The sequence below is a fragment of the Plecotus auritus genome, assembly GCF_963455305.1.
Source record: "Plecotus auritus genome assembly, chromosome: 4".
NCBI lineage: Eukaryota > Metazoa > Chordata > Mammalia > Chiroptera > Vespertilionidae > Plecotus > Plecotus auritus.
The window spans coordinates 152,444,252-152,463,710 of NC_137775.1; the positions used below are offsets into that span (position 1 = coordinate 152,444,252).

Genomic DNA, 19,459 nt, shown 5'->3' on the forward strand with positions numbered 1-19,459 from the left:
CTGGAACATCTAAAATAGATGCTAACTCTTACAACAATCTCATTTCCTCCAGATTTTCATTAATAGCTGCAATAAGTTGAATATGACTAGAGATGTATACACAGTGATATATATATATATATATATATATATGCTAAAAAATTTTTGTTAACCCAGAAATCTTGTAAATGGTGAAAACATTATTAAAATAGTTCAAAGGAACAGATAAATTCAAATCATAAGCTTTTTTTATTTTGCTCATTTTTTTTATATCTAATGTCTACCAACTACTTTTTCTGAGCATACTTATGTGTTCCAGCCTTTTCTTTTGTTATTTATTGATAAGTTGTAAGAACGTAGATGTTGTGATTATAATATGTTTTATTATAGCATATCAAAGAAGCTTGCTAAAGAGTAGGTGGAATAAGGGTTAAAGAAGCCAATGTCCAAGGTTATTGGTAGTGTACTATAAAGGTCACAGGTAGGTAAATCATGTCAGGAAGAGTGAAAATATTAACAGGTGAAAAAAGCAGTCATTCTCCAAAGACCAAAGGTTGAAAATAGCTAAGCTAATTACTACTACTTTCTTATGTATGATAGCAGAGTTATATATATATTGACCCTATATTAGATATGAAATCAGATTCAATCTTTTTTTAATTAACACTGAAGTATACTAAGGTTAATGGCAGCAATTAATGTCAGTTAATTTGTGTTCTTAAAGGTTTTTTAAAATATATATATATTAATAATTTATAAATATATTTATATATTATTATAACACATACAGTTTGTATCTCTGTGTATGGGCTTTTTCTGTCTCTCTGTGTCTCTTTCTTTCTGGCTGTATATGTGTCTGCATTTTTCTCTGTGTCTGATTCTCTCTCTAGCTCCCTGTGTTTGTGGTGCTCTGTGTATGTGTCTCTGGGATCCACTGTATGCCTGTGTTTGTGGACCTGTGGGAGGAGGGTCCCCCATCAACCTTTTACTGTTACACTTTTTTGTTGTTGTTAATCCTCACCTGATAATATTTTTTCATTGATTTTTAGAGAGAGTGGGGAGGAAGGGGGGAAAACAGAAAGAGAAACATCAATATGAGATAGACACATCGATTGGTTGCCTTCCACACATGCCCCAGCCAAGGCCAGGGATTAGCCTGCAACTGAAGTATGTGTCCTTGACTGGAATTGAACCCGGAACCCTTTAGTCCACGGGCCGATGCTCTATCCATTGAGCCAAACCGGCTAGGGCTACTGTTACACTTTTTGAGGGTCCCAGTTACGTAGACAGCAATTCTATCCTATCTAATAATCTAATAGAAGAGTACTATGCAAATTGACCGTACCTCCACTCCACCCACAAGCCATGCCCATCAGCCAATCAGGAGCGAATATGCAAATAAACCCAACCAAGATGGCTGCAGCCACAGAGAGCAGGAGGGAGGCTTGGGTTTCCCTGGCAATGGAGGAAGCCAAGCTTTCCGCCTGCCCTTGCCAGCCAAGGCCTCCACTCAGTGCTACAAAGTTTCAATTATAGAAGCTAAATAAAGCCCAACAGAAATGGCGGCAGCCACGGAGCTGGAGAGAGAAGGAGGCTAGGGTTGCCCACGGCGATGGAGGAAGCCAAGCTTCTGCAGCCCTGGCCTGCTTTGGCCTCCGCTTAAGGCTACAAAGTTTCAATTATAGAAGATATATAAATCCCAACAGAAATGGCTGCCGCCACAGAGCGAGCAGAAGGCTTGGCTCCACTCCAGGCTACAAAGTTTCAATTGTGGAAGATAAATAAATCCCAGATCCCAGGGCCTCTGCTTGGGTCGCCAGGGGGCGTGGCCAGCCTGCAAACCACCACAGGCCCCTCTCCCAGGCCGCCCCACACCCCAAGGGAACTCCCACCCTGATCCGGGACACCCTTCAGGGCAAACCAGCTGGCCCCCACCTGTGCACCAGGCCTCTATCCTATCTAATAAAAGAGTAATATACAGATAGACCATCACTCCAACACACAAGATGGCTGCTCCCATGTGGTCAAAGATCCTGCCCCCATGTGGACACAAGATGGCCACCACAAGATGGCCAGCAGGGGAGGGCAGTTGGGAGGGACCAGGCCTGCAAGGGAGGGCAGTTGTGGGTGATCAGGCCAGCAGGGGAGGGCAGTTGGGGGGGACCAGGCCTGCAAAGGAGGGCAGTTGGGGGTGATCAAGCCTGCTGGGAAGGGCAGTTAGGGGTGACCCGGCCAGCAGAGGAGGGAAGTTGGGGGTGACTGGGTCTGCAGGGAAGGGCAGTTGGGGGGTACCAGGCCTGCAGGGGAGGGCAGTTAGGGGCAACCAGGCTGGCAGGGGAGTAGTTAGGCATCAATCAGGCTGGCAGGGGAGTGGTTAGGTGATGATCAGGCTGGCAGGCAGAAGCGGTTAGGGGCAATCAGGAAGGCAAGCAGGCGAGCAGTTGGGAGCCAGCAGTCCTGGATTGTGAGAGGGATGTCCGACTGCCCGTTTAGGCCTGATCCCTAAACGGGCAGTTGGACATCCCTCGAGAGGTCCCAGATTGGAGAGGGTGCAGGCTGGGCTGAGGGACAACCCCCCTCCCCCCCACCGTGCAGGAATTTCATGCACCGGGCCTCTAGTTTTAGTATAAGAGAAGAACATTGATATTCAAAATGGTCTTGTTTTAAAGTGTTTAAAAATTTCCTTCATATACATCTACTAGTGGCCCGGTGCACGAAATTTGTGCACATTAAAAGGGGATTAATTAGAGGAAATAATTTAATATTGCTATTTGCCCTTTCTATAATAGAAGTGTCAGAGATGAAAGAAAATTAGTAAAATGTATATGAAAACCTTCCTCCTGTCAGAGTCTGGGCCACACCACAGGACCCAGAGTCAAGTCCCTGCCCACCCACATTCGCCTCAAAATCGCATAAGATCCAGACCCGGCCGCCCACCCCCCCCACCCCCATTGGTCTAGATCCAGACCCGGCCATTCCCACCCTTGTCAAGCCCTGCCGGGCAGGGGATGTAGCCTCAGGTCCCCTGGCCCGGCGCCATGACGGGGGTGTGGTCTGAGGTCCCCCAGCCCAGACCAGGGCGGGGGGCATGCCTTGAGGTCCCTCGTCAAGCCCTGCTGAGTGGGGTGCGTGGCCTGAGGTTTCCCGTCAAGCCCCGCCAGGCGGGGGTGCGCAGCCTCAGGTCCCTCGGCCCGGCACCGGGAGGAGGGCACAGCCTTGGGGCCCTGTCAAGCCCCGCTGGGTGGGGAGCACAGACTGAGGTCCCCTGTCAAGCCCCGCCAGGCAGGAGGGCACAGCCTCAGGTCCCCTGGCCCAGTGCTGGGGTGGGGGGCACAGCCTGAAGTCCTCTGTCAAGCCCCACCTGGTGGGGAGCACGGCCTGAGGTCCCCCGGCCTGGTGCTGGGGTGGGGGGAGCAGCCTGAGGTCCCCTAGCCCAGCACCAGGACGGGAAGCACACCTTGAGGTTCCCCATCAAGCCCTTCGGGCAGGGGGCGTGGCCTTAGTTCCCCTGGCCTGGCGCTGGGTCGGGGGTCGCAGCCTAAGGTCCCCATCAAGCTCCACCGGGTGGGGTGCATGGCCTGAGGTCCCCCAGCCTGGTGCCAAGGTGGGAGGCACAGCCTGAGGTCCCTGTCAAGCCCCACGGAGGTGGGGGAGGGCATAGCCTCAGGTCCCTGCTGATTGCTCGTTAAGGCTCCTTATGGGAACTTGGCCTCAGCTGTGGGTGTAGCCATCTTTGTGATGGAGTGATGGTTAATTAGCATATTCCCTCTTTATTAGATAGGATTGCATTTTGTATGTCATTCCAAAACAGGAAATGAATGAAAGACTATATAAAACTTTAAAAATTTAGGACACACAGGACTAGCATATAGTTGATTCATGGCTATGATTTAGTTTAGTAGAGGGTGCAAAGTAAAATCAGTAAAGAGAAAAGGCACATGAGGCGATGTCTGGAGGAAACAAGGTGCAAGTTTCCAAGAGTCCTCTCCTAGGGGAGTCACCCAGGATGCACTTTATTATTCTAGCAGTGAATTGTGACAACACATGTGAGGTTCATTAGAGACTAAATGCCCAGGGTTTTAGTTGGGGGCTGGTCACATAGTCACCCTCTCTATAGCTTGTATCAGAATTCCAGACTCCCAGAGGGAAAGAGGTATTCGAAATAAACTGCATTGTTGCACAAACAGTTTAGGCACAGTGAGCCACTCTTATCATGGAATGATGGGAACCTTCCCAAAATACAAGTTCTCAGATGCCAGCTAATGGCCAACCTTGCAAGCATGCCATATTAACTCTTTTCTTCACACTGTGCTCACTTTAGTATCTAATTACAGAGTAGTTTGTCATGGGAATTTAACTCCTTGATGTTCAATATAAGAATCTCTTGACTGATTTCTTACTTGTTTGCATTTTTTAGTTTCTGACTTTTATACTATTTTTTCATCCATTCTCATGGCTAGGAAATAGACTCTTGTGCCTATTTTATTTCAGAGTAACATGTATACTATGAGTAACATGTTAGGCATATATGTAATTATATGAAACTTATTTAAATTTCATTTAAATGAAATTCTGTTTATTTTGACAAGCCATTTAATTTGTTCAATTTTACATGTTTTTCCAGATTAGTTATTAATTATACCTAAGTCCTTTAAACATTTTTTTAAGTTGTTTTTTAATTGGCTACTCTTTTTTCCTTGACTCATTTGGATTTGGCTTACATATATGAACCTCTTTTATCTTTCATTTTTATTAACTCCCTGTTTTCCTTTTTCATTATTAATTTTTTTCTGAAGATATTAGTCTGAATCTGATGTTTAGTTTATACCAAAAAAGCAAGTATGAATTTGTTAATATATTTCTTAAGTAGTTGCATATAGACTTATTAGAGAATTAAGACTTTGCATTTTATGACTTTACAAACCTATGTAATCAATAATGTTGACACCTTGTTATTTTTGCTTTGCATGATGATACCAATTTGGTCTTCATTGCATACTTACGAATTTTTAGAAGTGATAGTTTATTATTAACATTAAACTTTCCCTTTTTAGAATTGCTATTAACTTGAGAGAGTTTTTGTTTTCAGGGTTAGGATTAAGTGGTATTCATATGGTGGAAAACTGACTGAAAAGGAGACAAGGGAAAAACCTATAAACCTCAAGTAGTCTGTTAGTAAGAGAAATCTTTTCATTCATAGATTCATTAAATGTTCATTTGTAGCAGTGTTCTAGATGCCATGAGGGACACATGATGGGGACAAAAGTATTGATTCACTCTGAATTTGTATAAAAGTTATTTGTTTCACTCATAGAATGTCCTTAAGGACATATTATATACAGGTATCCTATAAATGGAAAAAATAACTTTATATGACTGTACCGGGATATAGAATAACTTAATATAAATTTAGAGTGAAGTAATTTCAGTTCCAATTGGAGACATGAAGGAAAGCAAAATGAAGGAAATGACAAGAGTTTTTAAGGGTGAATAAGGAGTTCAATAGTAAGTATTGGGCAGGGCAAGCATATTTTAGGGAGAGGAAATGCCTTTGTCATTAGTAGAAAGATAAGGTAGAACTAGGTATGTCTTATAAGAAATTGTAAGTAGTGCAGATTGACCAGAGCAAGAGGTACTTGAGGGCATTGTCTTCTAGACTAGAGGGGTTATGTTTTATTTGGTAGGCATTGAGAACCCTTGAAAACAGGTAAGCCAAGGGATGAATATGATCAGGATGAGAGATAGTCATAAGGCAATTAGAACAAAAATTAAGGCAAAGTATCAAGGAAGTAAAAAATAATCAAGGATGAACTTGATAATTCTTTCAAACCGTGGAGAGATCAGAAAGAATACTTTGAGAGAATATCATTGATATTTGAATACTCTGGGAAAGAAAATTTGAATAGACTGGAAGCAAACCCATAATTTAAGGGATAAAAATGGTAGGTAAGAGAATGCGCTGGGCATAGACTGTTCTTTTTTTTTGATTTATTGATTTCAGAGAGGAAGGAAGAGGGAAAGAGAGATAGAAACATCAATGATGAGAATCATTGATCGGCTGCCTCCTGCACGCCCCCTACTGGGGATCGAGCCCACAGCCCGGTCATGTGCCCTTGGCCGGAATCGAACCTGGGACTTCTCAGTCCGCAGGCCGGCGCTCTATCCACTGAGCCAAACTGGCCAGGGCTCATCATATATTTTTATATATATCATTGGGAAATGTCTGGAGGGTATTGTTCATATTGACCTTCATTCAACTTTTCATTTCTGATTTTCTACATTTAAGATTATGCTTTCTGAAACATTCATTCATTTCATTACTTCAGTAAAACACTGATTGAGCATCTGTTTCATGTCAGAAAGGTGTAACTTTGTCTTAAGCCTTCGTGCATGTGTGTGTGTGTGTGTGTGTGTGTGCGCGCGTGTGTGCGTGCGCGCGCCCGTGTGGAGAGAGAAAGAAGCAAAGAGACTGACTAAATTATGAGTATCAATACTGTGTAAAATGAGTCCCAAAGATAAACTTAATTTTGAGTAAACTGTGCTTATTATTTATAAAACAGTTCCTAAAGCATGGTTTTTTAAGAAACTAAAATATGGAGTTTCATAAAAAAATTTTTCCCAACAGGTGGGAAGGAGAAACCAAAAACAAATGTAGAAGACTTACAAATTAAAAAGGTAAAGAAGAAAAAGAAAAAGAAACACAAAGAGAATGAAAAACGAAAGCATCCAAAAATGTATAGCAAATCTATTCAAACCATCTGCTCAGGATTGCTATCTGATGTTGAAGATCAAGAAGCCAAAGGCATCCTAAATGTTAACATAAAGGATTATGGTGGAAAGAATTTGGATACCAAGAACTATGGTTCCAAACTTCCAGAGAACAGTGAGCTTCCATTTGTCTCATTAAAGGAGCCACGGGTTCAGAATAATCTCAGAAGGTTGGACACTTTGAAGTTCAAACAGCTGATTCATATTGAGCACCAGCCTAATGGAGGTGCATCAGTTATCCATGCCTACAGTAATGAACTCACTCACCTGTCTCCTGTGGAGATGGAGAGGTTTGCAGAAGAGTTTGTGGGTCTAGTATTCAGTGAAAATGAAAACTCTGCAGCTTTCTATGTAATGGGTATTGTTCATGGGGCAGCTGCTTATTTACCTGACTTTTTAGACTACTTTTCATTTAATTTTCCCAATTCGCCAGTGAAAATGGAGATTTTGGGAAAGAAGGATATAGAGACAACAACTATGTCCAATTTTCACGCTCAGGTAAGAGGTTTTTAGTTTTTTTTTTAAAAAGAAACTTTTAATTATGTTTTAGACAAGTTTCTGTTCTTTGTTTCTCATTTCACTATAGGTTTGAAATAAAACGGTAAGACTATATATGAAATGAAACCTCTTGGGAATGTTAATAAAATACATTCTTGATGTGAACATCAGAATTTAAATTGGTTTCTACTTACGTTTTTTTTTTCCTTTGGGTAATTTATGAAATAATTAAGATTCTGTTGTTTTCTTTTGCAAGGATTTACCTTGGAAATGAAATGAATTCAGCCATGTATTTTCCAGTCCTACAACAAACAGTTTTCTTATCTGAAAATCGCCTAAAATTATCTTCTTGATTTATGTGACAATGCCTTAGAAGTATTTAGTACTGGATCCATCACATAGTAGATGCTGAATAAATTTTGACTATTAAATATATTGTGGAACAAGAGGATCATTAGTTAATTGTGTGATTATGTGAGAAAATTTGCATATATTAAGCTAATTTCCATATCCTACCCTTCTCTAAGGTGATGATACAAGTTGTTCCCCCCAAAATGTATACAGACTTTAGCTGATAGCTGTTGAAATGAAATTTTCATAGACACTGAAAATGAAATGTATTTTAATAAACACTATCTTTATAATATTCAAAGTCTGTGTATACTTTTTTGGGGGACACCCCATGTATTATTTTAGAAAGCAGAGAAAGAATGAAGTCTGTTGGCTTTTGAAAGAGAATGTGCGCCCATTTAGAAGGCTAGTGCTGCCCTAGCTAGCCAGTCTGGCTCAGTGGATAGATGGTTGGCCTGCGGACTGAAGGGTCCCAGGTTCGATTCCAGTCAAGGGCATGTACCTTTAAAAGGCCAGTGCTGCCCTGGCCATTGTGGCTCAGTTGGTTGAGCATTGTACCATGTACCGAGAGGTAGCCAGTTCGATTCCCAGTCATGGCACGTGCCTGTGTTCCAGGCTCGATCTCCCAATGTTGCTCTCGCTCATCAATATTCCTCTCCCTCTCTCTTCCTCTCCCTTAAATCAATAAAATAATTTAAAAAAGAAGGCCGGTGCTGTATTCTCTCACTCAGATCAGGGACTGCTTAGGCCACGGATATCAGCCAATTTTCACATTTATTGGTGCTAAAATGTCTGATTTTCTAAGTAATAATTGACATCATTCTAGTTTGGAAGGAGGACAAATAAAAAAATCTCAAAAGGATCTCAGTGATCATCTATCCCAACCTTTCTCAACTTAGAAGTAAGAAACAAACATAGATAGGCGTAACTTACTGTTTTATGGTTGGCAACAGTGCCAGGAATAGATCAAAATCTCCTTAGTCTTCATCCAGGACTCTTGTTTCCTTATTCTGTATCCTGAGTATAAATATATATTTGATATGTGTTCACGTTATAGTCTCCACCTGTGATAGTCTGGATAGTCTGTGATAGTCTGGATGTCCACTTCCACACATACCAAACCTCCTGCCCCCACAGTATATTTGGTGTATATTCTGTAATATACTGTAGTCTGGAAAATATGGTAATATTTAAAGTTTTAATGTATTTATATGGGAATTACTAATATAATATGTTTGAGAATCAGAGTTCATATATATTTTTAGAGCCTGTATCATTTTATAGAATTCCAGAATAACTAGTAACTTGTCTGAGATTATATCAAAGTTTAGTGGTAAAACCAGACTGGCATTTAGTAATAGCGTCTACTATTTATGGAGTATTGACTGTGTCAAGAACTGCTGTAGCACTTCATATATAATAACTTACAATCTAATTTTAGCAGTAGAAGACAGATAAACTGAGAGAAGAAATAACTTGTCCGAAGTCTTTCAGTTCTCAGTCATTTATTATATGGGTTTTATCAACTTTTATACTAGGCCTTTTTACTTCCAATCCCATTTGTTTCCACTATATTACAAACTTTCTCACTGTCATACTATGCAAGTTTATTTTAGTCATCTTTTAAATGTCATAATTATTATTTTTAAAAATATATTTTATTGATTTCAGAGAGGAAGGGAGAGAGAGATAGAAACATCAGTGGTGAGAGAGAATCATTGATTGGAACACCCCACACTGAGAATCGAGCCCGCAACCCGGGCATGTGCCCTGACCAGGAATTGAACCATGACCTCCTGGTTCATAGGTAAACAGTCAACCACTGAGCCAATACTGGCCAGGCTAAATGTCATAATTCTTAGATTTGCTTTTCAAATTCTCTTTTAAGGTTAGGAATTATTATATTTTTATTAAATGATAAGAATTTTCATCTTAACTATATAGTAAGTACAGTATGAAAACTGATTTTTCCTTCTTTTTTTTTTTGTTTTGTTAGTTCTTACCTGAGGTTATTTTTTCCATTGATTTTTAGAGAGAGTGTAAGGTAACGAGGGCGGGAGAGGGAGAAGGGAGAGAGAGAGAAAGAGATAGAGATAGACAGACAAACAGACAGACATCAATGTCAAAGAGACACATTGGTTGGTTGCCTTCTGCACGTGCCTGAGGCTGTGGATTGAACCTGCAACCCAGGTATGTGCACTTGATGGAATTGAATCCGAGACCCATTGGTGAGTGGGCTGACGTTCTAACCACTGAAAACACAGGCCAGTGCAAAAACTGTGCTTTTGCTATTAAATGAAAGGACATAGTGAGACTCGTTAATCGTGCCAATATATGGTTAGGATGTGGGTCTCGAGTCCTTTAAAGAGCTGCCTACCCTGGTGCCATCACCTATTCAGGGTGTGTGGCTAATACATATTACACAGAGGAAACTCTAGGCATCTTCATTACCAGCTGTGGCTCTGGCCCATAACTATGTGATCTGTAAGCTGCAAGGACTGCTTTTACCTCTTTAGCTTTAGACAGTGTTAGGAAGTTACCTGTACAAGGTCCATGTGCCTTAATTACAAGACCCTCCAGATCCAGTCATTTCTATGGTATAAGGGAGAATATCTAGTGAAAAGCGTACTTTGCATGTTGTTGTTGTTTTAAAACTTAGGAGACCGTGGAAGTGTTTTCTGCAGACTGGGAGGTAGCTTTGGGTTTGTTCATATGCACTGGCTTTACGAAACTGAATGGATCCAGAAGAGAGCAGTAGAACAAAATGAGCCATACTTATTGTGGTGTAGTTTTATTTATTTTATTGTTTTGCTGTCTTTTAAATTTTTTATTTATTTATTTTTGGTGTAGTTTTATTTAAAATTTCTTTGACTCTTTCACTAAAAGCTCTATCTCTTTTTTTTTTCAAAGCACTGAAAACATTTTATTTATTTATTTTTTAATTTAATAAATCTTCATTGTTCAGATTATTTCAATTGTTCCTCTTTTTCCCCCCATAGCTCCCCTCCACCCAGTTCCCACCTCACCCTCTGCCCTTACCGCCCCCCCCACTGTCCTCATCCATAGGTGTATGATTTTTGTCCAGTGTCTTCCGCACCCCCCACACCCCTTTCCCCCCGAGAATTGTCAGTCCACTCCCATTCTATGCCCCTGATTCTGTTATATTCACCAGTTTATTCTGTTCATCAGATTTTTTATTCACTAGATTTTTAGATTCACTTGTTGATAGACATGTATTTGTTGTTCATAATTTTTGTCCTTACCTTTTTCTTCTTCTTCCTCTTCTTAAAGAATACCTTTCAGCATTTCATATAATACTGGTTTGGTGGTGATGAACTCCTTCAGCTTTTTCTTATCTGTGAAGCTCTTTATCTGCCCTTCAATTCTGAATGATAGCTTTGCTGGGTAGAGTATTCTTGGTTGTAGGTTCTTGCTATTCATCTCTTTGAATATTTCTTGCCTCTCCCGTCTGGCCTGCATAATTTCTGTTGAGAAATCAGCTGACAATTGTATGGGTGCTCCCTTGTAGGTAATTAACTATTTTTCTCTTGCTGCTTTTAATATTCTCTCTGTCTTTTGCTCTTTGCATTTTAATTATGATGTGTCTTGGTGTGGTCCTCTTTGGATTCCTTTTGTTTGGGGTTCTGTGTGCTTCCTGGACTTGCAAGTCTATTTCTTTCACCAGGTGGGGGAAGTTTTTGGTCATTATTTCTTCAAATAGGTTTTTAGTATCTTGCTCTCTCTCTTTTTCTGGCACCCCCCTAATTCGGATGTTGGTACGCTTGAAGTTGTCCCAGAGGCTCCTTACACTGTCTTCATATTTTTGGATTCTTTTTTCTTTTTTCTTTTCTGGTTGAGTGTTTTTTGCTTCTTCGTAGTTCAAATCTTTGACTTGATTCTTGTGGGGTCCTCTAGTCTGCTGTTAGGTCTCTGTATAATATTTTTTATTTCAGTCAGTGTATGTTTAATTTCTAGTTGGTCCTTTTTCATATCGAGGGTCTCACTAAATTTATCGGCCTTTTCTAGGAAATTCTTGAAAAACCTTATAACCGTGGTTTTGAACTCTATATCCAGTCGTTTACTTTCCTCCATTTCTTTCATTTGTGATCTTTTTCTCTGTCTCCGCATTTTGGCTGCTTCCCTAGTTGGTAGAGTAGCTTTGTGTGGTAGGTGTCCTATAGGGCCCAGTGGCTCAGCCTCCCCCAGTTACCTGAGGTGGACACTCTTGGTGCACCCCATTTTGGACTGTGTGTACAGCCTTGTTGTAGTTAAGCCTTGATTGTTGTTGGTATCACTGGGAGGAATTGACCTCCAGGCCAATTGGCTGTGAGGATCAGCTGTGTCTATGCTGGGAGAACTTCTGTGCTGGAGACACCCTTATGAGACAAGACTTGCAAAATTGCAAAAGCTTCTGTGCTCAGCTTGGATGGGGCGGAGTCTCAGGGCGGAGCAGACAGCCTTGGCTTCCCTTCAGCCCTGCCCTATGAGGCCCCTGGGTCTCAGTGTCCCTTGGTAATCACTGCAAGCACCTCTGTGAGAAAGCCGCCCTGGAGTTTCGCCCGCTGCCAGACAGTCCAGTTTCTCCCCAAATGAGTCTGGGTTCCCAGAAACTCGCCCGGAACTGGAGTCAGCTTCCGTCTCCCTCTCTCTTTAGAAAGCCAGCCGCGCACTCAGCCACCTGTGCATTCAGCAGTAAGTCCTCTCTGCGCACGCGCGCCCCCGGACCTCTGCCTTTCGCAGCTCCCCTGAGTCTCAGTGTGCTTTCTCTTTTCCTGACAGTCCAGATTCCCCCCGAATGAGTCTGGTTTCCCAGAGTCTTGCCCGGAACTGGAGTTCAGCGCAGTCGGGAGCTTCCATCTCCCTCCCGCTTGGGAAAGCCAGCCACGCACTCAGCCGCCCATCCTCTCCGCGAGCGCGCGTCTCCATACCTCAGCCTTTTGCAGCTCCTGAGTCTCAGTGTGCTTTTCTCTTTCCTTCTAGTTGTAGAATTTCCACTCAGCCAGCTCTCCTGTGGTTCTGGATGGTGTCCGTTTTGTCTTTTAGTTGTAGTTTTGATATTGTTGTGTGAGGCAGCAGTTTAGGTGTTTACCTATGCTGCCATATTGGTTTCTCCTAAAAGCTCTATCTCTTAACCTATTTTTGTGTTATCCCTGCAGGAAATGATTTTTAAAAACCATTTATATAATTTTCTATTTTGGAAATTGCTTTATGAATTACAGGACTAATGTACAGACATATATTTAGAGCTAAACCATTTTATAACTTGAGGATTTTCTTGTCCTGAATTTGAGAACCTTGCTTCCAAATGTAATTTATAGAATTATTTTATAGTCAATGTAGTGAGTTGTGTCTGGATTAGTGTGGGTAGCTGAACTCTGATATGGTGTGGATGGAAAGGGAAGGAATATAGTCCTGATTTTGCCACTTACCAGTCATGACATTGAATAGCTACTTAAAGTCCTTAGTCCAGGAGTGGGCAACCTTTTTGACTCGATGGCCACAATGGGTTCTTAAGCTGGACCGGAGGGCCGGAACAAAAGCATGGATGGAGTGTTTGTGTGAACTAATATAAATTCAAAGTAAAGGAGCGGAGGGGAGAGCAAGAGAACCGGATCCGGCCCGCGGGCCGTAGTTTTCCCAAGGCTGCCTTAGTCTCAGTTTCCTCACCTACAAAATAATAATAATGATGATAGTACTCAATTGAAAGAGTTGTGATTAGAAATGCTCCACAGAATAAAGGAGGTTTTACAAGGAGTTGTTATATTGACTTAGTGCAATATTACAACAGGTTTCCATTTTGTTGAATAGGTGATGACTAGTTTCTGACCAAAGACTCTTAAGAGTATGTTAATTGATGGTAGGGAGTTCAACAAGTACTCACAATAAAAAATTACCACAAATACTTCATATGCAGATACAAAGTTGATTAAATTGTGATATGTACACACAATGAAATATCCATCCATAAAAAGGAATAAAATACTGCTACTGCTGCAGTGTGGATAAACCTTGAAACATTACGTGAAAGAAACCAGTCACAGAAAGTCACATGTTGTATGATTCCATTTATATGAAATATCCACAATAGGTAAATTAGAAACAGAAAGCAAATTGATGATTGGGAAGGGGGAAATGGGGAGTAACTGCTTAATGGGTGTGAGTTTTTTTTTTTTAATTGAGATGGTTGACATAACATTATATTAATTTTAAGTTGCAACATAATGAGTTGATATATGTATATGTTGCAAAATGATTACCACAAAGTTTAGTTAATATATATCACCACACATAGTTGCAAACTTTTTTTCTTGTGATGAGAAATTTTAACCTCTGCTCTCTTATCAACTTACCAACTTTCATAGATACAATACAGTGTTGTTAGTAGTCACCGCATTGAACAAGACATCCCTGTGACTGACTGACTAGGTGTACCGGTTAATAATGGCAGATATTGTAACCAGAGAAAACACGGTAATTTCAAGAGAAACATCAAAAGTGCTTTATTCAGCCCCGTCCGATTTGGCTCAGTGGATAGAGCGTCGGCCTGTGGACTCAAGGGTCCCAGGTTCGATTCCGGTCAAGGGCATGTACCTTGATTTCGGGCACATCCCCAGTGGGGAGTGTGCAGGAGGCAGCTGGTCGATGTTTCTCACTCTCCCTCTCCCTTCCTCTCTGTGAAAAATCTATAAAATATATTTAAAAGATAAAAATAAAAATAAAGACATGCCTGCATTAAAGAGTCTCAAAAATTTTAAATTAAAAAAAAATGCTTTATTCAAAGTAATGTCCATCGCTAGCTACACATTTCCCCCATATTTCAGGTAATTTGTGGATACTGTCCCAATAGAACTTCTCTGGTTTTGAGGCAAACCATTCAAAGACCCAATTTTCCACTTCCTTGTATGTTTTCAAGTGCTGCTCAGAAAGTGAATGTGCCATTGATCAGAACAAGTGGTAATCTGAAGGAGCAAGGTCTGGTGAATACAGTGGGTGGGGTTAATACTTCTCAGGCAAGATCTTTTAATGTGTCTTTAACTGGTTTTGAAGTGTGTGATGGTGCGTTATCATGAAGCAAGTAATCACTTTGAACCACGCTTTGATCATATCTTCTGGCCCATTCTGGTCGTTTCATGATCAAAGCGTGGTTCAAATTGATTATTTGTTGTTGGTAGCGATTAGTATTAACAGTTTCACCTGGTTTTAGAAGCTCATAATACACCACACCTTCCTGATCCCACCAAACGCAGAGCATTGTCTTCCGAAGTGATTTGGCCTTTCAGTTGATGTTGATGGTTGACCTGGATCAACCCATGATTTTGTGCATTTGGGATTCTCAAAATAAATCCACTTTTCATCGCCAGTCACAATTCGGTGCAAAAAAGACTTTATTTCGTGCCGTTGAAGCAACATTTACTGATGACTTTTTGGTTTTCCATTTGTCTTTCGTTCAGGTGATGTGGCACCCATTTTCCTTCCTTTAAAATCTTTCCCATTGCTTGTAAATGATCGGAAATTGTTTGCTGAGCAACGTTTAATCTTTCTGAAAGTTGATTTTTAGTTTGATACCCATCTTCATCCAATAATGCTTGTAATTGTTGGTCTTAAAACTTTTTCGGTTGACCTGGATGTTCATTGTCTTTCACACAGAGATCATCACTTTTAAAGCGTTTAAACCAGCGTTCACATATATCTTGTGATGGAGCATGTTCACCATAAGCTTCCCAAAGTATACGATAACTTTTTCTTCAAGATAAAGTAATGAATTAAAACTTTCCTCAAACCTTTTTTTTTTTTTTGGCACGAAATTAGACATTTTTAAGCGTAAAAATATCTATGATGGTAACACCTTCAGAAAATGTGACATATGAAGTTTTGAAGCTTGCTGTCAATACAGCAAAAAGCATACATATCAAATCGCATCTATATCAACATATGTGTAACTCCATCTATTGAAAAAAAAAATCCGCGTTATTAACCTGTACACCTATTATCTAATAAGAAGTTTGTACCCTTTGACTGTCTTTACCCTTTTCACTCCCCCTTCTGTCAAACATCAGTTCTCTGTATCTGTGAGTTTTTTTTTTTTTTTAAGATTCTACATACAAGTGAGGTCATGCAGTATTTATCTTTCTCTGCCTTTAAAAAATATATATATTTATTATTGTTTTCAGAGAGGAAGGGAAAGGGAGAGAGATAGAAACATCAATGATGATAGAGAATCATTGATTGGCTGCCTCCTGCATACCCCCTATTGGGGATCAAGCCCACAACCCAGGCATGTGCCTTTGACTGGAATCGAACCTGGGACCTTTCAGTCCAAAGGCCGATGCTCTATCCATTGAGCCAAACCAGCTAGGGCTCTCTGACTTCTTTGACTTTTAAATATAATGCCTTGAAGGTCCATCCATGTTGTTGCAAAAATAATTACTTTTTTAATGCTGAATAATATTCCCCCACTTCCTATCAGCAGTGTTCTACATCCTTGGTTACACTTAGTAGTATCTATCTTCTTCATTTTAGCTATTCTGGTGGCTGTGTAATAGTATCTCATTGTGGATTTAATTTACATTTCCCTGAGGACTAAGGAGGTTAAGCACCTTTTTATATAATGACTAGGAGCCTGGTGCACGAATTCATGCATTTTGAAAGGAACTGTGGGCCACGAGGCTGCAGTGGGCACAGGGGCGGGTCTTGGCCCATCCTCCTCACCCCCGACCGGCCCCTCCTGCCATGGCCCCCAGTCCCTTGTCTGCCAGCAGCCCTGCTCCCGCTGCTCCCACGCGCTGACAGCGCCAGCCCCAGTCACACCCGCTGATGGTGCAGAGTGATTGGGGCCGGTGCCAACAGCAGGTGTGAGTGGGGCTGGCGCTGTCAGCAGGTACAAGCAGCGGCTGCTGCCCTGATTGCCCCTCAGGGGCAGGGGGAAGTGGAGAAGCCCTCGGGGCAATCGGGGTTGGCAGCTGCTGCTTGCACCCATTGACGGCACGGAGTGATTGGGACCAGCGCCGGGCACTGGCAGCGGGTGTGAGTGGGGCTGTCCTCAGCAGGGGGTGCGAGCGGTGGCTGCCCGCCCCGATCACCCTTCAGGAGCAGGTGGAGGTCGAGAGGCCCGGGCGGGACTGCGGCGTGTGGGAGCAAAGAATTTTCAGTAACCACCAGAGGCTCGCCCCAGTGACAGCGACCAGCGTCCCGCTTTGGTCTGGTGCCCCCGCTCACCTGCTCCACCATCCTGCCATGTTTTGCGCTCTGCCACGTGCTGCCGGCGCCCGCCATGTTCCACTCATGCCCCCTGGTGGTCAGCGCACGGCATAGCGGCTGGTTGTTCAGTTGTCCCACATTCAGTCTATTTGCATATTAGGGTTTTATATATATATAGATAGTTCAGTTGGATATCTTTTTTAAAAGTACCTGGTGTACTCTTTGGCCCATTTTCCAATTGGCTTTTTTTTTTTTCTTTCTAATTGATTTGTTGGAGTTTTTATATAACATTGTGGATAAGAATTGTGTCAGCTGCATGTATTGCAAATACTTCCTTTCACTTGGTAGCTTATTTTTTCACTCTTAAGAATGTCTTTCAATTATTAGAAGTTTTTTAATGTAAACTAATTTATAAGGTTTTTCACTCCCACTTATGATTAGTGCTTTTTGTATCCTATTTAAGACATCTTTGCCTACCCTAAAGTTAATTAATATATTCTCCTAAGTTTTTTCTGGAAACTGTTATTGTTTTACCTTTCATGTTTAAATCTATATAGTTCTTTTGGAATTAATTTTTGTATATGATATGAGATAAAGATCAAGATTCATATTTTTCCAGAAGGTATTCAGTGGCCTCAACTATTTTCCAAAAATACATTACTTTCCATTAAAGTGCATTGTTACCTTAGTTATAACTTAATTGATCACATAAGTGTGGGTTTCTGTGCTCACTTCAATTTCATTATTTGGTTTGTCTGAATTGGTGTGACTTTATATAACTTTCTTGATATCTAGTAGAATAAGTTTATCAATTTTGCTGGTCTTCAAGATTTTTTTGATTCTTTATATTTCCATAAATTTGACAGTTAGCATGTCAGATTCCACAGAGAAATCTGCTGGATATTGATTGTGATTACAGTGAAACTATAGAAAAGTTTGGGTAGAATTGATGTCTTCACAATATTGAATCTTCCAGTCTGTGATGATGGTATTTCCCTTCATTTATTTTCTCAATATATTTTGGTTTTCAGCGTACAAATCTTGCACATCTTTTGTTAGATCTATTTCTAGGTATTTAAGGACTTCATTTGTTAATCACTCTTTCTGGAAGCTCTGAGCGCCTTTTAGAGTGTGATGTTAACACTCATCTTCAGAAATTAAAAATGTATCTTGTACTGCATTTCTCTTCCAGTATCCTCCTCCTTCTTATCTGTGGCATTATCATGCCTGCTTTTTAGTAGAATCACATAGCGAAGCTATATATTTTGATGATGTCATATGAATTAGCCTACATACTGACATGATAATTTGTCTTCAAAAGAATTGGTTGAGATGATAACATTAATTGAGTTAATGTGTATTAATATTTTAGGGGAAGGGAGTTATCAATATTAGCTATTAAGTTTCACTTAATATCAGTCATAACAAAGATAAGTTGTGGGTAATAAAGCCAATTCATGTTTCAGTGGTTGCTCAGAAATAAAAGCTTGATGGTTTGGTCATTGATGACTTTTCACTAACTAAGTTCAATAGTTTAGGTTTCAGTAGAACCTGTACTAGTTAATGTATGAGAAGAGAGAAGAGAGTGAGTTGATAGAGAAGAGTGGGAATCTGACCTTTATTCTTTTCATTTAATCTTACTTTGGAAAATACATTTAGCAGTGTGTCAAAGAAAGAAGTTTATTATTATGGTAATGAGTATATGTAATTAACATTATTTTTAATAGATAAAATAGATTGTATATAATAATGTTAAAATATGTATTTCGTATTTTTTGGTATTCTAATATTGTAACCTGTGCAAATGGTGGAGCTTGGACTGTAAATAAAAACCTAATAATGCCCGGTTGGGGTGTCTCTGTGGTTGAGCACTGACCTATAAACTAGGTCAATGGTTCGATTTCTGGCCAGGCACATGCCCGGGTTGCGGCTCAATCCCCAATAGGGGGCGTGCCGGCAGCCAATCAATGATTCTCTCTCATCATTGATGTTTCTATCTTTCTCTCCCTCTCCCTTCCTCTCTGAAATCAATAAAAATATATTAAAAAAAATAAAAACCCATTAGTTTGAATTTTCAGACAGGTTTCCATAATTTCAGTTCCGTGTTTAGATCAGACCAAAAGAATAAATACTACCAGCATGGCCACTGTGCTGTATGATGGCATAAATTGTCACTGCAGCCATTCACAATAATGTGAATATCATTCCCCAGATTGTGTAACCTGATGGCCCTGACTACCAGTAGCTTGTGTAACCTAAACCAAAAATATTCGTGTTGGGTTTGTATCCTGAGGAGACTAGTCCCCTCCTCCCCCTTTATTTTAAATAGTAAAATCAGAGCAATCAAAATAATTTGCCATAAATTCTGTGGAAACAAAAAGATGACAGGTTATGAGTAATTTCTATGATCTTTATAGTGATGGTATTTATCTCTGTACTATTACTCTATATGTAGTTTTCAGAAACATTCATTTTGTATCTGTTCAGCCTTTATCCTTGAGACACCAAAAATTAATTTGAGGTTTTTGTGTATATGTATATATGTGTACACACACACACACACACACACACACACACACACACACACACACACACACACACACACAAACAGTGACCAAGGATCAAGACATCCTGTTCTTTGGTTTTCCATCTTCATCTATTATCC

General features: G+C 40.6%; 1 protein-coding gene across 2 annotated transcripts in view; it reads left to right on the top strand.

Annotated features, from left to right (window-relative positions):
* The window catches only part of RSBN1L (round spermatid basic protein 1 like), a 61,065-nt gene that overhangs the window by 19,258 nt on the left and 22,348 nt on the right, over positions 1 to 19,459 (top strand). For both annotated transcript variants that reach the window (XM_080666732.1, XM_080666733.1), the window contains exon 3: positions 6,605 to 7,245. In XM_080666732.1, the coding sequence (XP_080522858.1) occupies positions 6,605 to 7,245 (641 nt within the window). The remainder of the gene's footprint in view (positions 1 to 6,604; positions 7,246 to 19,459) is intronic.